The sequence below is a fragment of the Amphiprion ocellaris genome, chromosome 19, assembly GCF_022539595.1.
Source record: "Amphiprion ocellaris isolate individual 3 ecotype Okinawa chromosome 19, ASM2253959v1, whole genome shotgun sequence".
Lineage (NCBI taxonomy): Eukaryota > Metazoa > Chordata > Actinopteri > Pomacentridae > Amphiprion > Amphiprion ocellaris.
In genome coordinates, this window is record NC_072784.1 from 5,114,211 (window position 1) to 5,141,425 (window position 27,215).

The window sequence follows — 27,215 nt, forward strand, 5'->3', positions numbered from 1 at the left end:
AAATGCCACAACAGCATGTGAATATAGTGAGGCTGCACAAATGCCTCAAACTGATTAAAAGTCAGTTTCTATACGTCCACATCTGCTGTCATCTGGATCAAACAGTCATTACATACAAATACACATAACTTGTAACTATGTCTGTTCATAGTAACACTAAAGTCTCTGGGCAAAGATTGGACATGAGGCTCTGGCTGAAGAATATTAGATACCAGAGTACAATGATGCAGTACATCCTGGTAACCGGAGGAGTCATACTGGCATCATTGCAAGCAGTGTGGGCTGCATGTAACTGCCATCAAAACTGACCCCTAGATAGACATAGATGCTGGCACCTTTTCACCCTATGAGCATGAAAGGTGTTTGTGCTTGATGATGGGGGTGAGGTGGATTTACGAACGATTCCTTGACATCAGGCTGACAAGAGATACCAACCTGATCACTGGCAAGATCTATCAGTCAGTCATGAATAAGGAGAGAAGGGAGATTACCTGGTCAAGACCGTGCAGGTAGTGTCCCACATCACAGATGCTATCCAGGAATGGGTTGTGAAACAGGCCTAAGGGCCAGTTGATGATGATGATGATGATGTAGAACCTCAAGTCTGTGTAATAGATCTATTACTAATTAGTAATAATATTAATATCTTTGTAGACTTTGACGTCTGCTCTGCTATTTGACCTGAAATTTTTACAAGTGTAGCAATAATATGGCACAGTTTTTGCAGGAATATTCTGTTTTCAGTCAGTGAATGACAAAACAAGCACTTTCCCCCTCTGTGTAGATAAGTCAGGTATTTATTTAGACACAACTGCACAGATTCTTCTTTGCAGTTGTTGTCCAGCAGTTTTTGGTGTTGCGGGAGTGAGCTGGTGGTTTGAGACGATCAAATTTGAATGGCATCATTTTGTCAGGAGTCTGCTGTGGGGGCTGGTTTTGACTATGACCTCCATAAACATTATCCATGTATCTTGTCCATATTTTGACCAAACGCTAGTAGATTTAAGCTGTCCAGCAGCAGTCAGAGGCACCCAACTGCACAATTACAGTCACCGTTTTACATTTTGTGTGATAGTGAGACAACAAAACAGTGCTCTCAGCAGAAGTTCCCACTAACCACTCACGATTAAATAGTGCTGAATGTTAAACTGTGGGTGTAATGGCTTCTTTTTCACCTCTGTAGAACTGGGCCTCTATGTAAAAAACGTCATTTTCAGCATCAATCCTTCAGAGATCTGTTTTCATACAGCTCAGACTACTAGGACTGGACTCCCATTAGTTCACTTCCTACCTCTGACCTTCCCGTATGTCTTTACTTTAAATTACTTTTTTATTTTTATTGCATTGCTCCTAATCTTGCATATACTCTCCATGTTTTTGCATGTACTCTATCTTGCTTTCCAACACCCACTTTCCCAATCTGGAAACACAAAGTCTGGAGCATGACAGAGGTTAAAGCAACTGCTGCCTGGAAAGCCATGAAGTGCCTCATTGGTTCTCCCCTGAGTAACACCCTTATGCAGGTTGACTGTTGTAGGTCAACAACTTTGTTTTCTACCTTTTTTATATGCAGGTGGTGCTCCGTGGAGCATTCACAGAAAAGTGGGTTATGTCTGTTGCATTCAAATCCAAAGACTTTATACACCTGAGCTGGTCAGTATCTGCTCTTCTGCCTGAATAGATGAACTTCAGATGCTCTTTTTCCCCATTTTACCAAATTGTATTTTTTTGGTTGTTTCATAATCTTTCAATCGTCTCATTTAGTTTTTTTAAAGCTTCTGCTGCGTGAATGATGAAGGCAGATTAAATGTGAGGACCGTAGAGCTTTTCTCGTTGGGGGTTTGTGTTGTCCAATTCCTCAGAAACCTGAACAGAGCCGCTGTTTGTTGCAGGAGAGTTCACAACGGACAAAGCCGGGAACACAAACACACAAGCATTTACCGAAGTCTCTTGAAAAGATAGACTCTTCTACAAAGATGCCATTCATGCTGATTTGCTCCTCCCCAGCTGTGGAGTGGACATCGCTGCAACACACACTCACACAGACAGATGTGCACTCAAGCACACACAAGACACTCTTTCTCACCTCACTTTCAGTACAGTTTCTCTCCTGTTTGCTCAGACTTGGAGAATCGTCTTTCCTTGTGCACGTGATGTTTTCGCTGAGCTCTTGTGGTGCAGCACATATACGCTACATACAGCAATGCTGCACTTTGTAAAACGGCAAAAGGAGATTTGGCAACAGAATTTCCCTGGAATATGAGGGATTTTAGGGATTAACAGGCAGCACACACACAGTCCAAGGTACATTTTCTAAGCTGTTAACTCATTCATAGAGGGCATGAGTTTGTATTGTAATACAGAACATGATAATAGCAGGGAATTTGGCTGCAATATTTTTACATTTTATTTAATTTGTCAACTCCTAATGTTAAAGTATAACTGCAGTGATTTAATATTTCAATGGACTGAGATTCCTGACTTCAGTACTACACTTCCCATAATACTTCAGGTATATTATGTGCTTGGATTGTATATAAACGATGTACAAAGCCATTGTGACAACACCCATTAGTTTTGGACTGAATCATGAGTGAGCATACAGTGCAACCTGTCAACTACAAGGTAGCCACACCCTAAAACATATCCTGCTTTATCATCCATTTAATTCTAAATGAGATCAGATCATCTGTAAAAAACATCTTGCAGTATTGAAGAAGACTTGAAACTAGCAAGTCAAACTATAAATCATTTTGGAAAATGTTTACTGAGCTTACTAATCAAATGAGAAGTCGGGTCATTTAGGACTTGTTTTTGCAACCATAGGAGTCGCCCCCTACTGACTGTCAGAAATTACCACAACTTTTGGACAAAGCAAAGTTAGCCAATTCCAATGTTGGTGTGAAGATAAGCTAATGTCAATTTTATATTTTCAATGCCTGTGGGTAAGCAAGGACCTGCTAAATTCCATATGATGTTTGTCCTCTTCCCAAGTCCCAAGAGTTCATGTGGACTCCTCCGTGTCGAACCCAAAAATTGTGTAGCGACTACACCAAACGGCAATACGTGGATACGACCTGCCGTGTATGTATGGAATGGAGCCCTCTCAGTTGACCAGTCTTATAATAGCATCAACTATGCTCTGTTGGTGACTGCAGCTGCCCATTGGTGCATCCGCAAGAAAGTATGATCAAGGCTAAACCAGTTGTTGACTGTCACCTGACATGTGAATGCTGTCAGTTGCTCAATAACAAAGCGAATAAGCTATGTCTCCAAACTCCCTAACTGTGGCTTTAACCCTCCTGTTGTCCTCATTTATGGGCACCAAAAAATATTGTTTCCTTGTCTGAAAAAAATCCAAAAATTCAGCAAAAAAATAAAATTCCCCCAATTTCAGAAAATTCGCAAAACCTTTAGGAAGAAAATTCCAATAATTCCTTAAAAGTTTCTTGTAAAAGTTTTTTTTTTTTTTTAAATCCCCCAAATTTGGCAAGAAAATTCTTGTAAATATTTTCAAAAAATGAGTAAAAATCTTCCAAAAAATGAGTAAAAATATCTAAAGTAATTACATATAAATCAGTAAAACTTCTAATATTTTCTTTAAGAACATTCACAAAAAATCAACAAAAATCCAGCGAAATTCGCTGGATTTTGATTGATTTTTTGTGAATGTTCTTAGGAAACATTTTTGACACTTCTTTTTTTCCACCAAAAAATGTTCAAAGATTTCCCAAAAATGTTGAAAATGTGGACATCAGAAGTTTCACTGTGAAAATATATATTTTTTCCCACATTTTCAAACTTTAAACCGGGTCAATTTTGACCTGCAGGACGACACGAGGGTTAAATGTAGCATTAAAGCTAATTCTTGGTAATATTCTGCTCCAGCAAGTGATGTGACCAACATCATCCTCACCCCTGCTGCTCTGGAGTGAAACTGGCCCACATGAGTCAGCTTGGTCTGCTCGCGGAGCGTAACATTGTCCTGAAGTTAACTCTGAATGCAGGTTTGATGAACTGCGTTGACATAATGAGGAGCAGCATTTTCTCCTGTTAGTACACTCAACATCCAGCTGACATTGCTTTACAATGCTGTTTTATTCATTACCGACCAGTTCCAGTACATTAGGCCTGTGTGTTTGTGTTGTGTGTGTGTGTGTGTGTGTGTGTGTGTATACATGTACGATATGAGTGTTAGTGTCTCTTCAAGCTTTTCCTCCTTTAGAGTGTATTATTTATGCCTTTCATTTGGCATCCATCTCTTTGTTTTATCTGTTTGGCAGCAGTGTGTGTGGTTGTGTGTGTGTGTGTGTGTTTGTGCATCGAGAGATTAATTGGAATCCACTGTTCACCACCACCCACCCACCCCTCCACCTCAACCACTAAACAAATCCCCCCACCCTCCCTCTTAACCCAAATCCCTGAATGAGGCTGTGTGCAGACATCAGGATGTGAGGGGAATTTAAAGTTGCGGTTCTTCTCCCAAATTCCGGCTGGTCTCGCTCTCTCTTTTACAATCTGTTTCCCCGTGTAACACACACATCATTAAAAGGATCAATGGCACTACGAGGAGAAATCTGACCTCTTAGCTGTACTTCCTCTTTTCTTTTCCTGCTCTCTCTGTCTGAGCTCAACTTTTCTGTCCTAAAAGTCATAATTAACACACAACTAAGATTCGTCGCTTCCATGAACGACCTCAGTCCAGTTCTGAACACCATTTGACACCTGCGGCATCTTTAAAACCATAAATTGCCCACGTTCACTCATATTAAAGCTCATGTCATGCCCTTGTGTTACACTGTTAGATCCACATCTTGCAGATAATAAACATATTTTCATCACCAGCAGCTTCCCCGCAAATCCCAATCCCCCTTTCACACACAAAAACACCTCTCCAGGGTGCATTTGTGAAATGATTATGATTTGTAATATGATTACAACAATCAGGTTGAAAGTCCCAGGACCTGTCGTTGTTGTGTGTGAGTTGCAGGTGTTGGTGAATGAATGAAGTTAGGGCTCACAGCTGAAGCATTCCCCCCACTGCCTGCAACAAAAAGGACTAAATCTCTATTTTTAGACGCTGCGGAGTCAAGATGAGCTGACAGGCCATTAAAACTTAATCAAAGGGATGGCTTTCTATCACCCAGCACCAGCACCGGGCCGCCATCTGTTAACCTGAAATGTGTGACAGTGGACAGTGCATGACGGACCGGCGATAAAATGTAGAAAAATAGGAAAGAGAGGGCAAAATACAAAAATATAAAGGTCTGAAGAGATGCAGGGAAAGATGGACATGGTGGCAGTTAGAGAAGACTGCAGACAGGAACAGACAGAAAATGGTTTTGTTTGTCCAACAGCACGGTGTCATCTAAAAATAGAAAGTGAGCTGACTATGGTCTGAAGATGGATAAACAGCAGACCACAATCCTAAGGACAGTATTGCTGCCTGGTGTCACATAAAGACTGTGACTAACAAGGCTACTACAGCTACCACCCATTCTTAGGCGTTTTAAACATGAATTTGGTTGATTTTTTTGTGAATGTTCTGAAGAAATATTTTTAACATTTCTTTTTTCCACCAAAAAATGTTCAAAGATTTCCCAAAAATGTTGAAAATGTGGACATCAGAAGTTGCACTGTGAAATTTTTTTTTTTTTTTTCCACATTTTCAAACTTTAAATCGGGTCGATTTTTTTCAGGCAAGGAAACAGTATTTTTTGGTGCCCGTAAATGAGGACAACAGGAGGGTTAAAGGGTGTAGCTCGATGTTAGAGAGCTTCTGTGTCCCAGTTGAATCCTAACCAGGTAAACAGGGTTACAGAGACTGTGACTTTAAGAGCTGTATGTATAAAGTGAAGTGAGCTTAGTTCCTGATAATGTGGTCAGCTTAGTTTTAGCAACTGCATCCATTTCACAGACACGGTTTCTAAGTACGGGCATCACAGCAGTTTGTGAAGAGTTTTCAGATTGAAAGTCTTTAACTCTCCTTACTTTGGAGTTAACAATGGCAGCTCAGTGACATCAGTGAAGGGGAGAGACAGTATGGATGCATGGGGGCTGCTATCTCTGCAGCCACCAGAACACATCACACAGCAAGCACTGAGAGCCACAGCTGCTCGGTAAGGACACCGTTTATCACCTGCTCACAGATAAGGGCCTCAGAGCGTTTGTGTGTTTTATGATCACAATGATTCTAAGCACGAGCGACTGCCCGTGTTTTGCATATGTTGGCTTAACTTCATGATGTTTCACTTCCTATTGCCCAACAGCAGAGTGGGTGAAGAACTGGATGTGCTTTGGTTCCACTCTGACTGTCAGGCTGTTGGTGCTCTTCTGTTGCCTGCTCTCTCTGCAAGCGTTTCTGTGGAAGCGTACGTGGTACAATAGATAGAGATGGGGAGCCAGAGAAGGCCATCTGCTGCACAGTGAGGGTTGGGAGGGTCAGTGACCCTGCACTGCTGAGTGTCTGAGTCAGATAAACCCATGACCTGCTTGTCTGTCCCTGACAGGAAGAGCACAGAAGTTAGACAGTGACGAGGCTGTCTATAGACGTCAGAGAGCCTGAGGGCTGCGTGGTCAGCCAGTGCTGCCGACTGGTGAGCTCTGCTTGTTTAGGTCTCAGAAGTGGCTTCTCAACTTGTAATCCTGCGTTTGCTGTGAATGCTGATTTTGTCCAAGCTTCCAGTTGACCTGCAGGCGAACGTCCATCTCTGTGTGCAGTTTGTCCCTGTATGGTGTTGTGTTACATCAAGAACAGAACTCACTTTTTGCAGAGATTAGCCTGTATATTTGTTATATTAAAATGCATTAATAATTATCAGGGAGACTAAAAAGTGATCTTTGGAACCAATGTACACTAACAGTCAGAAGTTTATTACTGAAGACATCAAAACTATAAAAGAATACATATGGAATTATGTTGTGAACAAAAAAGTGTTAATCATCTGTATTTATCTACAATGTAGAAGATAATACAAATAAATAAAAAGCATTGAATGAGAAGGTGTGTCCAAACTTTTGACTGGTATTGTACATTTGCAGTAAAAATGAAGATTCATGTAGAAGATAAATTTAGAAAAGCACAAATTCCCACTGTGGACTGCACAGTGGCTTGGAGGTTAGCACTTTCTCCTTGTAGCTAGAAGATCCCTGGTTCACGTCCCAGCCTTCCTGGGATCTTTCTGCATGGAGTTTCTATGTTCTCCCTGTGCATGCGTGGGTTTTCTCCAGGTTCTCCAGCTTCCTCCCACAGTCCAAAAACATGCTGAGGTTAGTTGGTGATTCTAAATCGTCCGTAGGTGTGAACGCGAGTGTGATTGTTTGTCTCTAAGTGTAGCCCTGTGATAGACTGGTGACCTGTCCTGGGTGTCCTTCGCCCTCAGCTGGGATAGACTCCAGCTTCCTGCACGACTCTTAGAAGGATTCAGCGGTTTATAGATAATAAATGGACAAATTCCAAAACAAGACTTCAGCAAAATGTTAGATTTAATTAAAAGAGAAACTCACAATATTAATTCTTCAGCTGATTATCTGTTACCAGTGATATGAATAGAATAGAATAGAATAGAATAGAATAGAATAGAATAGAATAGAATAGAATAGAATAGAATAGAATAGAATAGAATAGAATAGAATAGAACAGAATAGGCATGGTGAAAATATAAATAGCTTCAGCAGAACAGTGCATTGATAACAAGCAATAAGAAATATTAATATTAAATAATAAAATCAAATGTATATATAAAACAAGACAATATTAAAAATGACAACTTATGCAGAGGAGGCCAGATATATACAATACGTTAGGTGAATGAAATGAAATAAAAACCAATAAAATAGAATAAATATGGTCAGGAAATTGCATGTAAGCAGCATTTGAACCATCAAAAGTGACATTGTGCATTCAGGTGGACAGGTGTTTTGAGTTCAGGAGTCTGATGGATCATGGGTAGAAACTGTTTTTCAGCCTGTTTGTCCTGCAATTCAAGGATCTGTAACCAGACAGAATTACTTACCGATGATTGAAAAAAATGCTTATTATTAAATACAATAATTGGCCAGGCTAATATTCAGTTCCTCCCTAAGTTTGTGTAAAAAGCAGATAATTTATCATTTCTCAAGGATCTTTGTTAGTCGTGACTTTGCGTCCATGTGAGGAAAGTTTGTCTGGTTCACTTGTTACGAATCCTCGTCCTTGGAGCCCCATTTAAATATCAAGTACCCTCCAGTAGTAGCTCTGTGTGGCGCTTCACAATGAGAATGATTTGCATTTTGACTCCTTCTTTCAGGTTTATTTTCATAATTTAGCACTTTTTCTCACAGTTTGTTCTCATATACACACAAATGTTAGCCTGCAAGTAAATACACAGTGCTGTGCATGTATGCAGACGTGTTCAATGATGTACTTCTTTACACACACGTCCATTTATTATGACCACATTCTGTCAGAACAGCCTGTCTTGCAGCTTTGGAGCCCCAGTAGCAGGAAGCAGAGTGACTGTGAGCTCTCTCACTTACAAAACCACCCAAATGTGAGTGTGTGTGCGTGTGCATGTGCATGTGTGTGTTTCTGTGTGTGCGCGTGTGTGTGTGTCTGTACAAAGTGCATGACGCCTCAGCCTCTATCTGGCAAAGAGCAGAACAGGAAGCAGCGAGGTGGGGCTCAGTCTCTGCCGTTTTCTCTTCCTCTCCTCCGCTTCGTTCACTCGCTCCAGATTTAGACTGGCTTTTGATTCCTGGCGGGAAGGACATCCTGGACTTGGAGGAGGCAGGAATAGCGCTCGGTGTGGCCTGATTGGTGCTGCTGTCAGTGCTGAGTTGTGTGTGATAGTAGTGGGACAGAGTGGAGGGAGGGGGCCCGGGAGCGAAGCCAGAGGGAGGCCAAAGATGGCCAGTGAGGACGCAGTAGAGGACCTAGCGGGGGATCAGCAGGTCGACTGCCCGCTGCCCACCGAGCACAGTGACACAGAGTCTTCGGTAGGCAACCGCGGCCGGAGCAGGCCTCAACGCTGCCGCCCTTCTCGCTGCTTTCCTTCCATCTATCACTGTGGCCCTTCTCTTTTCTGCCAGCTTCCTCGTTCACTTCCTATAAAAACATGTCCTATCTGCCAGCGAGTCACATGCGGGTTTTCATTCCTGTCTGCTGTGGGGATTTCGCCCCGCTGTGTGAGCTGTCTTACACCTCGCTCCAGAGGTTCTTTGTTGTAAAACACCAGGGATTAAATTGTATTGTGTCAAACAGGAGTGCGTCAGTGTACAAACTCTCCCTTCCTGACGTTGGTGGCGTGTTACTGCCTCTTGCTTTCTCTTCTGCTGCTCACGCCGAGACTTCTCAGGCCTACCGCACCAAGAACGATGCACACGATGATCAAAGTTTGTCAAAATAATCACGCACTTCATGACCTTGTTCCACTGACAGTTTGTTCGATTGCGTTGCTTCATGTTCGTGCAATGATGTAACGTTGCATTAAACCTCGTGTCGTCCTGCAGGTCAAAATTGACCCGGTTTAAAGTTTGAAAATATGGGAAAAAATATATATTTTCACAGTGAAACTTCTGATGTCCACATTTTCAACATTTTTGGGAAATCTTTGAACATTTTTTGGTGGAAAAAAGAAAAAAATGTTTCTTAAGAACATTCACAAAAAAAATCAACCAAAATCCAGCAAATTTTGCTGGATTTCGGTTGATTTTTATGTGAATGTTCTTAAAGAAAATATTAGAAGTTTTACTGATATATATGTAATCACTTTAGATATTTCTAGGAATTTTCTTTGGAAGATTTTTGCTAATTTTTAAAAAATATTTACAAGAATTTTCTTGCCAAATTTGGGGGATTTTTTAAAAATAAAACTTTTAAGGGAAAATTTTAAGGAATTATTGGAATTTTCAGAAATTTGTGGATATTTTTTTGCTGAATTTTTGGATTTTTTTCAGAGAAGGAAACAATATTTTTTGGTGTCTGTAAATGAGGACAACAGGAGGGTTAAAGAAAGGGTTAAAATCCTGCAAGCACTCGGCCTGCGCCATGTGGCTGCTTGGGCCGACTGCCGTAGTGCATTGTGCTGCCGATGGATTATGGCTTTAATGAGAACAGAGCTGTAGCTCCAGCCTGCATGTAGCTGGAAGAAGTTGTAATCAGATCTGCTAAGCTGGACGGCTGGCTGCACGGTGCAGTGAAAGGCCCCGAACACCCCGTCATTATACCCCAGCAGAGGGGAGGCGACGGTCCTCGGTGTCCAAGACTGTGAGATCTGATGACGTCTAATGTCACAACAGTAAACGAACGCATGACGCCTCCCAGTTTGCTAGAAATTACAGTACTTCTAGTGAGAATATGAGCAGTTGTCTACAGTGGAAACAGCAACATGAGTCATAAATGCAACAGTATATTTCTTTCATACAGCTTTTAATGTTGCCTTCCGACTGTGTCTGGGAAGTATTGACTTACCTGCAGTATTTTTAAACCTTCAGTGTTGTTGGGGTTTGTAATGAGTTCTCATTATTTTCTCCATTGTGCTGTGTGCACTATGCAGGGCCTCCTGTTTTGGCTGCAACTGACTGACTGCAGGAAACGTTCTCATGGCCAAGAGCTATTTGCAGGCCAGCTTATGTGACTATTTTATGAACCAAATTTACTTTATTTGATAAGGATGATACAGTTCAACACAGCTCCGATCCAGAGCATGAAACTACGAGTTTGTAGCTGTTGCTGAATTTCAACTTTTGTCCGTAGCTGCACTTTTACATACACAGGACAATTAAAATGTTACCATTCTCAGGAAAACCACAACTGAAATTTGAATTCTCCTCTTGTGTTCTAGAAAGAAATATGACAAAAATTACAGCAATTGTGCGTTTTTCTATTCTTTTTCATGTTGCCGCTTTTAACGGCAGCTGTTGACTGACATTTGAGTGCTGCCGTTACTAGGAGACAGAACTCACCCTCCATGGTTCACTGCTGACTGCAGCATGTTATTACCCTGTGCAGCTTTAAGACATTGATAAAGGGTGGTTTTTTGACATTTTTTTTCAATACACAGCAAAGTTGTTGATTCTGTTCATTGTAATTTCAACCAGAACATAAATGAGACTGTACAACTTGCATAACCTTCTTGTTTTGCATAGAATACATATATAAATTGTCTCCAATCATCCAAAAGTTGTTGTATATACTATATTTATTTACTATTTATAAGATACACGTATGAACTCTGATTGAATCCAGTACAGCAGCTCTGCCATATTAAATCCTTCAATCAGTTCTGTTTTTTTCAAATTTTCTACAGATAAATGTTTCGTTTATGTTTCTACCCCATTAATATACCTGAGGGTGCAAAATATTAGGAGCACATTTAAATGAAATGATCAATTTTCCGTCAATTATTCTATTGACTGTTTAACTCTCGGTTTAAAGGGTTCCTTTTCATCCAATCAAACGCCATTTCATTTAAGTAAGTTTTTGAGTGTATTTAGCAGCAGACAACATTTACGGTCATTTTACCTCTTCTGGCAGTGCATCTTCCACATTAGCTCCTGTGTGTTTTCTTTTCAGGCGCATTGTGTTGTGCTGTTGTTTTACCGCATGTAGTCAGAGCTTTACACAGTGCACAGATCAGCTTTCTGTTCTGTGATAACTTGAAATACTTTAGCTCTTTGGAAACTTTTACAATGGATAGAATTAGACTCTCTTGCAGTCAGCGTTGTCTAAAACTGTTGTGCTGAGTTCACCTGACCAATGACTGGAGCTAAAAACTGCTGATGTTAAACAGCAAAATAATAATAGCAATCAGGTCAGAAAAAGCAGTTGTTGCATTTCAGACAAACTTGAAACCGTATTGTTTTTTGGGGTTTTCTTTGCAGTGATACCTCAGCAGCAGACTTCACATTAACACTCAGTGGTTCAATTCTGCTATTTACAAATGTGAAATAGTCAAACCAAACACATAGTTAAATAAGAAAAGCACTCAGAGAGCGCAGTACTCCTCCAAGGCTGCTCATTCCCCCATATGGCATTGTCAGAAATGCAGCCTATTTTTGTAGAAATGCAGCATTTTGTTTATTAGTTATTGATGATCAGAAATCACAGCAACATAGGATGTGTCCATTTAATATAGATGTACCAACAAACACAATGACCTTGTGCTGAGCACAGGTGTGTGTTATGCATGTGTACGTTATGTACGGATATAGAATCACATGACCTAAATATGTAGTGGTAGAAATATGTAGTTTTATTGCTATTATCATTTTTTTTTGTAAAGCGCCTTGAAACTACAGTTTTGAAAGGTACCACAGACATAAACTTCCTCATTATTCTTTTTATTATAATCTTCTTCATTAAATATTGATGTCAAGGCATTTTTAGCAGCAATGTCATCAATCAATCCAGCCATTGAATGCAGCCCAGTCCACCATCACCATCTGCTATGACTTCAATAATAAACATGAAAGAGAACAATCATTTTCTCTCAGTGTCAGCAAAACCAAAAAATGTAGAAGCTCCATAAAAGTAGAATTTCTGGCAGAACTGTTGTGTTGGACTGCAGCAGATGTACCTAATAAAGTGGTCAGTGACATCTGAGCTGTATTTGTTGTTCCCTTTAAACTGCAGGCGATCTCCTTCCAGTAGAAATGACAACAAATGGACATAATGGAGATGTGAAATCTGGTTGAAAATGATCTGCTTCTCCTGATAATTCACTGTTACGGTACATTTATATACATCTACACTCACTGCGTGTTTACTTGTGACCCATCCAGCAGGAGATGAGCCCCTGATTGATTTTGGTCTGTATTAATGCAGTTGTAATCTGCTCTAATCTGGTTAGTGTTGATCAGCAGGAGAGCTGATGTGAGCACTCAGCTGTTTACGCTCTAAAGTGGTTCCCCTGCTTTGATGCTGCTGCTCTGCCTCGGCTTGGCGGGTTTCACATGTTGACGGTTAACTCTCAGAGTCGCTGTTTTCCACCGATCGCAGTGCATCACTGTGTCAGAACCATGCATGGCGACTGTTTGCAGCTTTAACCTCAGCTCAGCACCTCTCAGTTGCAGATGTCACCCTTTGATTTTCTCTTTCGAGTCAGACTGAATAATCCCCCGCATACACAGTGGGCTAAATATAGCAGTTTCCTTTTTCATAATGGTGCTATTTACAGCTGATACATATCTTGAATTTCGCTCAGGATTAAAAAGTATCTGTCTGTCTGTCTTTAGATCGTTCTTTCTATCGTTCATTCTGTCATTCTTTCTGTCGTTCTTTCTTTCTATCTATTGTTTGTTGTAGCATTCTTTCTATTGTTCAGTCTATCTATCTATCTATCTATCTATCTATCTATCTATCTATCTATCTATCGTTCTATCGTTCTATAGTTCTATCTATGTATGTTGTTCTATCTATCTATCTATCTATCTGTCTATCTATCTATCTATCTATCTATCTATCTATCTATCTATCTATCTATCTATCTATCTATCTATCTATCTATCTATCTATCTATCTATCTATCTATCTATCTATCTATCGTTCTATCGTTCTATAGTTCTATCTATGTATGTTGTTCTATCTATCTATCTATCTATCTGTCTATCTATCTATCTATCTATCTATCTATCTATCTATCTATCGTTCTATCGTTCTATAGTTCTATCTATGTATGTTGTTCTATCTATCTATCTATCTATCTGTCTATCTATCTATCTATCTATCTATCTATCTATCTATCTATCTATCTATCTATCTATCTATCGTTCTATCTATCTATCTGTCTTTCTATCTATCTATCGTTCTATCTATCTATCTATCTATCTATCTATAGTTCTATCGTTCTACAGTTCTATCTATGTATGTTGTTCTATCTATCTATCTATCTATCTATCTATCTATCTATAGTTCTATCGTTCTATAGTTCTATCTATGTATGTTGTTCTATCTATCTATCTATCTATCTATCTATCTATCTATCTATCGTTCTATCGTTCTATAGTTCTATCTATGTATGTTGTTCTATCTATCGTTCTATCTATCTATCTATCTATCTATCATTCTATCTATCTATCTATCTATAGTTCTATCGTTCTACAGTTCTATCTATGTATGTTGTTCTATCTATCTATCTATCTATCCATCTATCTATCTATCTATCTATAGTTCTATCGTTCTATGTATGTTGTTCTATCTATCGTTCTATCTATCTATCTATCTATCGTTCTATCGTTCTACAGTTCTATCTATGTATGTTGTTCTATCTATCTATCTATCTATCTGTCGTTCTACCTGTCGTTCTGTCTGTCTTCTCATCTGCTGTGGCTTCTTCACATGGTCTGCTACCTCCTTCTCCTCCATCATTTGTCCCTCCTTCTTCTCTCCCTCCTCAGACTGATCCAGATGGGCTGTCGGTGCTCCAGCAGCTCGGTTTGGACCAAAACTCCGACTTCTCCGACTCCAGCGTGCAGCAGCGGCTGGACGAACACCGCGAGAGGATCCGCAGGGAGATCCGCAAGGAGCTGAAGATCAAGGAGGGGGCGGAGAACCTTCGCAGGGCCACCACCGACAAGAGGAATGCCCAGCAGGTGGACTCGCAGCTCCGCAGCTCCAAGCGCAAGCTGGAGTCCCTCCACAGTCAGCTGCAGGAGCTGGACGCACACATCGTGGTCAAAGGCCCTGACGACAACAAAGGTAAAGTATCCTCCATGGTGGGATGTGCCAGCTGTCCTCTTTCAAACATTTACAATTCTGAAAATAATGTAATCATAACATACATGTCAAGCCAGAAATTATTCATACCCCTAGCAAATTTTGACTTAAAATTATTTTTATTCAACCGGCAAATTTGTTTTTGATTGGAAATGACACAGGTGTTTCCCAAAAGATAATAAGATGATGTATAAGAGGCATAATTGTGGGAAAAAATATTTCTCAGCTTTTATTTACATTTAAAAGTAACTTTAAGTCAAAATTTGCTCGGGGTATGAATAATTTTGGGCTTGACTGTACATGTCGCCAGCCCCAGGTTTTGTGAAATAATCCAATGATAACTTGCTCTATTGGATCATGAAGGTATTTTTTTCTCATTACTGCACACTTTCAGCGACATCATTGACTGTCCTTCAAAAGCGTGAGTCTGTATGTCATTTCCTGCCTTCCAGGAACACATGACTTTCATTTCATTGAAAAAACCTCCATCCTAAAACCTGCTTAGACAACTGATCCATCCAGGTCACCATCAGGGCCTGCTGTTGTTGATGTGTTCATCCACATGGAAAACACTATTTAAACAGGACTGAAAGTCTAAAGCCGTCCTAGAAGCTTGTAATAGCTGCACTTAAGGACAGTTGTGCTTTGAGCTTAAATGCTACGTTAATTGTCCTGTTGTGCTCACAGTAACAGTGCTGACACGCTGATGTGAAGCAGGGACAATGTTTACCACAGCTCCTGTGTTAGTTAAGTGTGCTAGCATAGTAACATCTGGGGCTGATGGGAATATCGTTAGCTCAACATTCAAATTATAATGGAGTCTGGGGGCCACTGAAGCCCATCAAAACAGACCTGAGCTGCCTGAGAAGCAACACAGTTTCAAAATTTGGCAGAAAGACTAATTATGTTGAACAAATGGTAAAATAAATGCATAAAGTAGTTGAATTTAATTTGATGTCTTGTCATCTCTACCTTTAAATATATTTGCACAGCTGTGTCCTGATCAGTGCACGTCAGGTTATGTGCTGCTAATGATACCTGATCAGGACATGTGCAGGGCTTTTTTTATTATATTTAATTATCAAGGCTCATATGCTGCTGTCGTGTGCTGCTTTGTGTAATTACTGTGCTTGAATTTGATGTCAGATCAGTGATTCTCAGCAACTGCGAGTAGTTTCAGTTCGGCAGCCTCTTGCTCATCTCGTTATAAACCCTCCCCCAGAGGGATTTTTCCACATGATGACAATTGAATTATGAAACAATTTGGTTAAGAAAGTGGAACAGACCTACCTTTCTGTGTAAGTAGTGAATGATAACTTAATAAAGTCTGGATCTCCTCCGAAACTGGAGGTCAGATGTCATCATTGAATAATGCTGTGTGTGTTCGAAGGTCTTTTTCTGTAAAAAGTCGGGGAATCACTGAAGTTTCTGAGCTTCATTTGGGTTAAACCGATGCCCGTTAAGTGTTTATGCTTTATGATTGATTTTAACACAAGGAAATGCTTTTAAAAATGCTCCCTTGTGATGATTTACCTTCTGAAATAACAAAAACAGTTGGAATTTTTGATAAGATGTAATTTTGATGACCTACTGGCATAAAATGTGCCAAACTGATCACATTCCCACATTCTGGATGTGACCAAACTGGCAGTTTATAACTTAGAAAACCTTGATAGAGGTTGTCCTTTTCTCTGAGAACCTAGTGCACACTTTGGCCACTAGTAAGACGGATTATCATGATGTTATTCAATTCAATTTTATTTATATAGTACCAATTACAATTCAGACTATCTCGAGATGCTTTACAGAACCCAAATGACCTCAACCCCTAGAGTGATACTTTCTGGTATTCCAAAAAAAAAAGCCAGAAATCAACTAAAACATACACAAAATTCAGCTGCTCATGCACCGATCAGGACAGAATTTGACATATTAACGTGTTTTAAAATAACTGAAAATGCTACCAGTTAGTTTTGTTTATCAGTCACAGATGGTTTTAAGATATGTACCCGCTAGACCTCTCTGGTTCTCTGGTATCTTAGTTGTTCCTGAGCTCTGGTTTAAGGTGCTTAACCTTTGCCTGAGCATGTGTATCTTAAATAGAAAACTTACAGCTCACCTTTTAAGCTTTGCTTTTACTTTAACTATTCCTTGTTTTATTATTGCTATTTTTATTTGCTAATTTATTTGTGGTTTAATCCATTCTCTTTTTAACTATTTATGTTCAGGTTCATGTATGAAAATCAAAATCAAAATAGAACTGGAAATCAAAACAGACCCAAATTGTATTCTTTGGCAGCATTTTTAATATGTGCCGAAATTCCCAAATATGATCACTTGCTACCTTCAGGTTCTGTTAGAGGACAACAATGATGTTTTAACAACCGCATGGACAGTAACCTCACCTCCTGCTGTCTAAATGCTTCTTTTGCCAGATACCTGTAAGTCTCCAGGTTCGGTCAATCGGACGTCGGCCAATCAGCACCGCATTGCAGCTTTGGAGCGGCAGCTAAACATTGAGCTGAAGGTCAAACAGGGAGCAGAGAACATGATTCCAATTTACGCCAATGGAGGCACCAAGGTATGTAATGGGACAACAGCCAGCCATAACTCTTATTCACTGCAGATTGTAATGTCCAATCTGTGCTCCTCTACTCCCTCCCTCATCTTCTGCTTTCATGACTCCTCACAGGACAAGAAGCTTCTCCAGACGGCTCAGCAGATGCTGCAGGACAGCAAGACGAAGATCGACATCATCCGCATGCAGATCCGGAAGGCCATGCAGGCGACGGAGCAATCTGAGGACAACCAAAGTACCCATCATGCTTTTGTTTTTTATCCTCACTCTCCTCTTTCAGTTCCTCTTTCATCCCACCTGTCACTCTTTCAGCCAATAAACACTACATATTTTATGATGCGGGTGGTAATGGATCAATTCATGCTTCAGAACTTCACAGTGCATAGTCTTCCTGTCAAACACACACACACACACACACACACACACGTTGTCCATTACAGCCCTCTCGCTCTCTCAGGTTAGAGCCTTATTGATGTTCCTGCATCCCCTTGATGTTGCCCAACAACTAAAAGCCATGCCTCATTTAGCAGAGGTTAGAGAGGAGGCAGGACAGATGCAGGGAGCCAGGAAGGGAGTGAGACTGAAAGGACTGAGTCAGAGTTGACAATGGAGTGAAGTGGAGGGAAGGACGGAGTCAGAGATGAAAGAGAGAATGAGCAGGAATTATAAAACGAAGCACAGAGCAGGAGTGGCTCAGGAAAGGAAGAAAACTCACTGATGTAGAGCATGACTCTAATGGGAATATGTTGGCATCTAATTTTCTCTCTTTAGCGCTTTAAAGCTGTTGAAATCAATATGTTGACATGGATCACATGACGACTCGCATGTGGAAGGGGTATTTATGAAATATTACTCAACTTTGCAGTTTCCGTCAGCTCAGCAAAAACACTGTGTACCAGTGGTAGAAGAAGTACTCAGATCTTGTACTACTCAAGCAAAAGTAATGCATTTAAATGTATGTTTGAGCAAAAGTACCCAAGTATTTGCTCAAAATATACTTGAAAAGTCAAAGTACTCTTAATGTAGGATGGCATATTTCAGAATAATGTATTTGGTTATATTTTTTGATGCATAAGGTGTTGATCACTTCGAGATTAGAGCAGTTACAAGGTGATCTGGAACTTCCTCCCACCTGACATCAGAAACATCGACACGCTGGACATTTTCAAATCCCATCTCAAAACCCGTCTGTTCAAACTAGCCTACTCACTCTGACTTCCATCTTTAAGTTTTATATTGTTAATGTGAATTTCATTTAACTTTATGGACTTTGTACCGTGTCCTGGGGTGTTTTGAAAGGCGCCTATAAATAAAATGTATTGCCATTATAAAAACCCTCATAAATTACAGCTAACAGAATAATAGTAAATCTTTTCTCTCTCTGCTGTATTTTATTATTCGTCGCTGCTGCCTGTTGTTGTGTTTCCTGTTGTTCACATGTTGTTGGTGACACTGTGTTCCAGGTAAGCCGGACCTGTGTGGGGTGGAGCTGCGTGTGGAGGAGCTGTGGCATCACTACCGGGTGGAACACGCCATGGCCGAGGGAGCCAAGAACATGCTGCGACTGCTGGGAGCCGGAAAGGTCCAAGACAAGAAGGCCATAGCTGAGGTGAGAGAACAGGGAGGGGATGACTTGCTTTAAACATAATTAGTTTGACACAAACCAAGTAAAAAAAAAAACACTCTCTATTTTGTCTCCTATTTGACATATTTTCATATAAATTACACTTTTAAATAATTGCACAACTCCATGAGAACATTTAGTTTCATGTTTTAGTTACATGCAAATTTTCAAATAAATTATAGGTTTACTTTTCTACCCACAAATAAAACATATAGGTGTTCGGGACACAGTTTAAAATATTAGGAAACACACTTCTTCTCCCACTTGCTAAGAATTAGATGAGAATGTTGGTGCTACTCTCATGTCTGTTCTTAAAGAAAATATTAGAAGTTTCACTGATATATATGTAATCACTTTAGATATGTTTAGGATTTTTCTTTGGGAGATTTTTACTCATTTTTTGAAAATGTTTACACAAATTTTCTTGCCAAATTTGGGGAATTTTTTTAAAAATAATATTTTTAAGGGAAACTTTTCAGGAATTATTGGAATTTTCTTCCTGAATGTTTTACAAATTTTCAGAAATTTTGGGATTTTTTTGCTGAATTTTTGTATTTTTTTCAGACAAGGAAACAATATTTTTTGGTGCCTGTAAATGAGGACAACAGGAGGGTTAATTAAGCCGTTGTTGACCTTATCTCACAAGGTCCATACGTACATTTCTGTCAAACAATAAAACAGCAGAAATCATTGAGCTATCCATGCATAATCCTCTGCCTCCTCTCTACAGGCTCAGTGTGGTTTGAGCGAGTCCTCCCAGCGTCTGGACCTGCTCAGATGTTCTCTAGAACAGAGGCTGGTAGAACTACCAGAGGATCATCCCAAGGCCTGCCTCATCAAGGAGGAGCTGGTGCTGGCCTCTTCTTCTGCTTTCAGCTCCCGTCACAGCACTCCCTATGTCCATAACCAGTACAGCACCCTGAGCAAACCGTCGCCTCTCACAGGTAGACAGAAAACGTACGACGACGTCTCTCTTTGGACTATATAGTCAAGTAGAAAGCTAATGTTAATGGTATGTTTTTTCTCTCCAGGTACTCTCCAGGTTCGTCTTCTGGGTTGTGTGGGACTGTTGGAGGTGGTTCCAGGGCGGAGCAGGGGGACCCCAGTGGTTCTTCCTTCTTACACTCCAGCAGACGGACGCTCCTCATTTAAACTGAGCGGCCTCTATAGCCGAAGCACCAGCAGCATGAGCCTCAAGATCCCCAGCAAGAACGACGAGCTCTCCTGTAAGTAACTCCTGTCGGCCTTCCTGTTGCCCTGTAGTGTGCTTTATGTTTTGTTACCAGGTTGTATTATCCTGCACTCTAATCTGCTACATGCAGGCATGCAAATTATTCCAAGTCTAAGTGTGAACAAGCACATTCCTAACATTTAACCCTCGTGTCATCCTGTGGGTCAGAATTGACCCGTTTTAAAGTTTGAAAAATGTGGAAAAAATATATATTTTCACAGTGAAACTTCTGATGTCCACATTTTCAACATTTTTGGGAAATCTTTGAACATTTTTTGGTGGAAAAAAAGAAATGTTCAAAGATTTCCCAAATGTTTAAAATCAACCAAAATCCAGCAAATTTCGCTGGATTTTGGTTGATTTTTTTTTGTGAATGTTCTTAAAGAAAATATTAGAAGTTTTACTGATATATATGTAGTCACTTTAGATATTTTTACTCATTTTTTGGAAATATTTACAAGAATTTTCTTGCCAAATTTGGGGGATTTTTATTATTATTATTATTATTATTATTATTTATTTATTTATTTATTTATTTATTTATTTATTTATTTATTTATTTATTTATTTATTTATTTTTAAATGAAATTTTTTACAAGAAACTTTTAAGGAATTATTGGAATTTTCTTCCTGAAGGTTTTGCAAATTTTCAGAAATTTGGGGGAATTTTTTGCTGAATTTTTGGATTTTTTTCAGACAAGGAAACAATATTTTTTGGTGCCCGTGAATGAGGACAACAGGAGGGTTAATTGAGTCCCATGGGAACATTTCAGATCTCAGACGTCCATGTTTCATCTCCCTCCCACGTTATACATTTTAATAATTAAAATGAATGTTTTTTTGTGTGTTCTGCAGCGGAAGTGAGTGCGGTGCTGAAGCTGGAGAACACAGTGGTGGGCCAGACAGTGTGGAGAACAGTTGGAGAGCAGGCCTGGGACCAGACCTTCACTGTGGAGCTGGAGAGAGTAAGACACAGAACATTCTCAATGTGTTACTTTGTCACAGAACAGAGAGACTGTGATTCAGCTTAAGCGTTCACTCAACTTTTCTCTCTCTCACACAGACACACACACACATTTAATACCATATCTTTGCTTTTTTATTCATATTTTGCACTTTTTTCACAGATTTCCCTAGAAAAACACCTGGACTGTTTAAACAGAGTGCATAGGTTTACTACATATCCCAGAGTTGTTGTTTTTTCTGCTGAAAAAATACTGATCACTAACAGCATGCAGGAAAAGGTCAAACAGGCAATGAGCATCAGTTTATTATAGGAGATAAATGGAGAGAACATGCAATTGAGCTGATGATATGTAACTAAACATAAAGGAACTAGTTAAACTATCATAAAGCTGCAAATATTATTTCTGTACTTATAACCAGACAAGAGCGTAGATTCTAAAAAGGTAATCCTACAAGAACAACAACAACAACTGCTGATTTTCTGCTTTAAAATTCTTCAGTGATCAGATCTTCATGTTTCATCCTCACCGTGTTTTGTGATTAGTCCAGGGAGATGGAGATCGCGGTGCATTGGAGGGATTACCGCTCCCTGTGTGCTCTGAAGTACCTGAAGCTGGAAGAGTTCCTGGACAACCAAAGACACCAAGTCCAGCTGGAACTGGAGCCCCAGGGGCTGCTACTGGCTGAGGTACAGGACACAGATACACAGAATGTATGACCCAACCTGAGCTGCATTCATCAATGGTCGAAACAGGAGAATATTGTGATAAACGTCAGTCAGCATCTCCTTATCATATATGTTGTGTTGACACTAACTTACATAATTACTCTGTTGATACCACTTTATATAGCTGCACTTATGGACACTTTTTAAGCACCCAGGGTGCTCCTTTAGCATCTTTTTTCATAGGCTTGAGCCTATCACCTAAATTAGTGGGATTTGTGTCTCAATCATCTATTTTAATCCTTTTACTTTGATTTCATGTGCTCTTTGTTTTCAGTATATGCACCAAAACCTACTTGGATAGATTAAAAAAACTGCCAAGATTTGCATTAAGCTGGACTCTGATGTTTGCAGAGTTCTAAAGAAGCCTGTCAGACGGCTATGCATATTAAAAATTACACTAAAGGTGTATTTTATGCTTAAAAACTGATACCATAGAGATGGAGACCAAGCATGGGTCTGTGAGGAATTGGAGAGAGATATAACATGCAACTGTGCATATTTCAGGTGACCTTCTTCAACCCAGTGATAGAGAGAGGCAGACGACTCCAGAGGCAGAAGAAAGTCTTTTCTAAACAGCACGGTAAGTTTTTACACCCATCCATCCATTATCTACACACTGCTTAATCCTCACTAGGGTCACAGGGGGCTGGAGTCTATCCCAGCCAGGGGACACCTGGACAGGTAACCAGTCTGTCACAGGGATACACAGAGAGACAACAGCTATGGACAGTTTAGAGTTACCGATTAACTTCAGCATATTTTTGGACTGTGGGAGGAAGCTGAAGAACCTGGAGAAAACCCACGCAGGAACAGGGAGAACATGGAAACTCCATGCAGAAAGATCCCAGGACCATTCCAGCACATGAACCGAGGATCTTCTAGCTGCAAGGCATCAGTGCTAACCACCAAGCCACTGCGCAGCCAAAGTTTTTACACACTTTTCACAATTTTGACTTAAATGAAAGAAATCTGAAATGTTTTTTTTTTTTTTTGTTATTTATTAGTTAGTTTTTTTCCATTACCTGAAAATCATCCTGAGTATAAAGAACATTAAACTAAGGGCTTAAATGCCATAAAGTTAGTAAAACTTTTATGGCAGAATATTTATCTGACCTCGTTAAGGTGCATCAACCCTCCAGAGTCCTTAGGTCAGCTGACCAGATGCTCCTGGACGTTCCTGGATCTCTCATGAAAACCACAGGAGATGGAGCGTTTGCAGTTGTGTCTCGCCTCTCTCTGTGCAGTCTGCCAATAGCCTCTCCATTTTTACAACTCGTCTCAAGACCCTGACCTTTGGCTGAGCAGAGCCACCTTTAGTGGATCTTTTATCTGTTTTATTTTGCTGTCTTATTGTTTTGCTTATTTATTTTCATATTGCTGATGATTTATTTTACTGTAAAGCACTTTGGTTGGCCATAGACCTATTTAAGTTGCTGTATAAATAAATCTGACATTGACATTTACATATAAATAGTAATAATGCTGAGTTTCAGCTGATCTAGAATCATTTTAAAACAAAAAGGAAGTCAGTGGGATTTTAGTATTGGATGCTCTGTCACGCCATCTACTTGTGGGAGAGGAGCAACACTTAAGTTAACTTTTAACCTTTTACCCTTATAAGATCATCAGTTGGAAAGACGCATATCCTTAGAACATTTATTGAACATTAAAATAATTTCTTTTTTCGTTAAAACATTATTAGAATTTGTGGGTAAATGTTAGCCAGTGTTGTGGGAACGTTGCCATCTAGCTGAGAACTAGAGCTGAATACAGAAACCAGAAAGTACTGTATTTATGGTTAGTTATTCAGTTAATCCAAACCAGTTCAATCAGAAGAATCCTCCTCTCATGCAAATGTATCACCATTACAGCTTATTTTTTAAATCATTTTTGTTTGTATTTCTGAGTTATTTACAGCCTGACTGACAGAGCGTTTTAGCCGTTCTGCTCGCCGGCTACGTTTAAAGGGGTTACGACCCAGAGGGCCTGAGAGGAGCTGCTGCATAAAGTGTTCATGACTTCTGGTATTTTCTGGAACAGGGATTATAAACACTGCAGGAAATGCAACCGCGCAGCCGCTTCACATCACAGAAGCTTCATCATATTCTGATGTTTGCAGTGATGGATGCAGTTTTCTTTATTGCCTCAGTACAAACAGGAATGATTATAGATTGATCTGTGTGTGTTTCAGGTAAAGCTTTCCTGCGTGCCCGTCAGATGAACGTGGACATCGCTACCTGGGTCCGCCTGCTGAGGAACGCCATCCCCAGCGGAAGCAACACGCCTTCATACACGCCCAGTTTCACAAGCAACACACACAGCACAGGGTATGTAACTAATGGACCTGCAGTTTGGCAAAAACACGCTTGATTTAAATGATTTTATTCATGCATTTTATATCTGATTCATTCATTCTCCATTTGTCTTTAGAGAAAGCAATACGTCTATAGGAGTTAGATTGTGTGGAGCAATGAACAAGTAATCATCTTTTAATGTTTCTTATTAAGTCAATCAATATTTGTGATCAATTATTCATGTGTAATGTCTTTAAAGTAGCTTTTAATGTCTTTAGTAACTTTATAATGTTTGCCATTATTGTAAGGGGTGATCAAAAAGTTCACAGACTGTGCCTTTAAAAATGCAAAACCATACCTGATTTAAATTTGGCCGCCGTTCCCGTCAAAGTAGTCTCCTTGTGCGATGACACTCTGCTCCCAGCGCTCCTGTAATGCTCCCTGGAAGCACCATTATGTAAGCATGTTAAGCAATGTGTACAGTAAACAACTTACTTAATCCCTTACTGTGTCAAAATGGCAACTAGAATGCAATTTTGGCAAAGAGGAAGAAGTTACAGGGAGCCAGATCTAGCAAGTATGATGGGTTGGGATTGACAGTTCTGTTAGATATTCTGTAGATAGATAGATAGATAGATAGATAGATAGATAGATAGATAGATAGATAGATAGATAGATAGATAGATAGATAGATAGATAGATAGATAGATAGATAGATAGATAGATAGATAGATAGATAGATAGATAGATAGATAGATAGAAAACTTTATTGTCTGCCCCAAACAGTGACAGAAATTCTCCTTTGACAGGCTCCAACAATAAAATACAACATATCAAAACACACTTAAGACACAAGCTCATAACGTACAGACGTCTAAAAGAGATGTTAAAAAGAATCAGCAGCCTTTCATGTTCAGCGTCTTATTTAATTTTGCTCAGGGTGGTTATTGCAGTGGGAATGAAGGACTTTCTACAGATGTTTTTGCTGTCCAGTGGGACTTTCCTCTGTGATCAGAGTGTCTTTCCTGATCACAGAGCAGTTGTACAGTTCACAGACATGAGTTTGTGGTGAACCAGTGATTTTGCAGGCCTGATTAACAATACGGGAGAGTTTTGTCTTGTGTTTAGTGGAGACGGCTAAATGTTCTTGGTAAAACACCTGAGAACTTTACATGAGAACTCTGTCTTGACAGTTTGAGCCTGGTTGTGGAGGGCTCCTAACCTCACACATATTGTCCGATTTTGGGAACTTTGAGCTTTTCCACTGTGAAAACTGCTGTTTCTTCATACTTCATTGTAGCTGCAGACCCACTTCTCATCACCACTGATGATCCTCCACATAAAGGTTGGATTATTCTGGCTGCTGACTGACACAAAATGTGTTGTTTTCTCAGCTCCAGTTTTGTGTTGATGTAGAAATCACAAATGAGCACCTACCAGTGGTCAAAAATACATGTGAAACACCAGGCTTATTTTTGATTATTGACAGTTACATGGTTGCACATGCACTAGAAACAGTATCTAGACTTTTGGATCACCCTTCTTATAATTTTTTATGTGCATGAGTATAAATTAGGAAACATACTTTGGGTTTACTTCAATTCATTTCCTTATTAAATCCATAAAAAGATCTATGAACCGACTAAGACTGAACTGTCTGGATGTCTACTTTTCTATAATCTTTACCACAACTCCTGAGCAAAGTGCTCAGCAAAGTGCTTCTATTTGTGCCTCTTTAGCACATAATCTGATGTTTCTTTCTTTGTTTTGTGTGTTTGTATTGCAGAGAAATCTCCGTGGAGAAGCTGAACCTGGAAACTGATTCTCCTCCCAAAGCTGAAGTCAGGAAAGATGTGGTGGACGCTCCTGTTCCCCTGGTGAGTGAGACACAGAGGGACAGAATCAAAGGGAAGCAGAAAGCGGATTTTCTGATGGGGAAAGATGGCATCTTTACGCTATCATGTTACTATTTCGTTCACTTCCTACCTGCCGCCGTGGAAACAGTGCTCCAGTCATAGGCTGCTGTGTGCTGCAGTGAAATCTAAGACAGCAGTAGCCGGGCCTGGGGGGAGAGAGAGGACAGGGAATAATTAGAGGGATGAAATCTCTGGGAGACAGATTTAATGAGATGTAATTGGATGGAGGGGAGCTTTAATTTGATCAAGTCCAAATCCATGTGATTTTCTCAGTGTGAAGACGACAAAAAACATTTCACACTCAGTCTCTCTCTAGTCCAGCCTACTCTGACTCTACTAATACCAACATGCTATTCTGATCATTTGTAAAAACAGTGAATTGTATTTGTATTGTGTTTCTCTGTACGTCTGCAGTAAACACAACAAGTGATGGAGGACTTTATAATGAAGCTGAATAATGAAGTTTGTTTTCAGAACAATTTGTGTAGCATTGCAATAGACCTTGACAGCATTATTTTATAAATGATTTTCACCATAGTTCTTCTTGTAGAGGAATTGGGAGATCGATCCGTTGATTGTGTCGTAGTGTGTAGTTGTCACTGGTGAATATTTGGGTTTTTTTTTCCGGTTTAGCTGTCACCATATTCACAGCTTTCCTCAGACAGACAGGTGAGTGTCCAGTTTAGCTGCTTCAACTCCTCTATCGGACGCTCCCAAATATGTTACAGCCCCGAGAACTAGCGGATGAGGGGAGTAACAAATATAAAGAAAACCATGTAAAGAGGCAGAGAAACTGAACATGAAACAGACAAATTATTTATTTTACAAAAAAGAAAACAAAACCAAAATTCAATACAAGGCAAACTTATTAACACAAAGCCGCTCCAAAATCAAAACACCACACTTTTGATTCCAGCAGAAAGTGAGACACTAACACAGCACACTAGCCGCTGATCTGCTCCACGGCAACGATGACCAGGTTGGCTCGGCTTTTAAGCATCTCCGCTGATTGAGGTAGCTGCAGGTGCTCCTGACCACTCCCACCAGGCATAACCTGTGAGAACAAGGGAGAAAACAGGAAAAAAAACACAACCTACCCTATCTACTCACATGCACACATACCAAGGAACATAACAATATATATATATATATATATATATATATATATATATATATATATATAT

At 39.8% G+C, this 27,215-nt stretch overlaps 1 protein-coding gene across 4 annotated transcripts in view; it reads left to right on the forward strand.

Annotated features, from left to right (window-relative positions):
• pkn1b (protein kinase N1b) overlaps window positions 1–27,215 on the forward strand; it is a 51,613-nt gene that overhangs the window by 14,737 nt on the left and 9,661 nt on the right. For 2 of the 4 annotated variants that reach the window (XM_055005364.1, XM_055005365.1), the window contains 11 exons: window positions 14,377–14,677; window positions 17,131–17,276; window positions 17,388–17,508; window positions 18,737–18,882; window positions 19,628–19,841; window positions 19,929–20,123; window positions 20,984–21,093; window positions 21,639–21,782; window positions 22,326–22,401; window positions 24,013–24,148; window positions 25,902–25,992. In XM_055005364.1, the coding sequence (XP_054861339.1) occupies window positions 14,377–14,677; window positions 17,131–17,276; window positions 17,388–17,508; window positions 18,737–18,882; window positions 19,628–19,841; window positions 19,929–20,123; window positions 20,984–21,093; window positions 21,639–21,782; window positions 22,326–22,401; window positions 24,013–24,148; window positions 25,902–25,992 (1,680 nt within the window). Of the gene's footprint in view, window positions 1–5,959; window positions 6,120–8,678; window positions 8,977–14,376; window positions 14,678–17,130; window positions 17,277–17,387; window positions 17,509–18,736; window positions 18,883–19,627; window positions 19,842–19,928; window positions 20,124–20,983; window positions 21,094–21,638; window positions 21,783–22,325; window positions 22,402–24,012; window positions 24,149–25,901; window positions 25,993–27,215 lie in introns of those variants that run through there. The other 2 variants (XM_055005363.1, XM_023293860.3) reach the window with 2 other exon arrangements.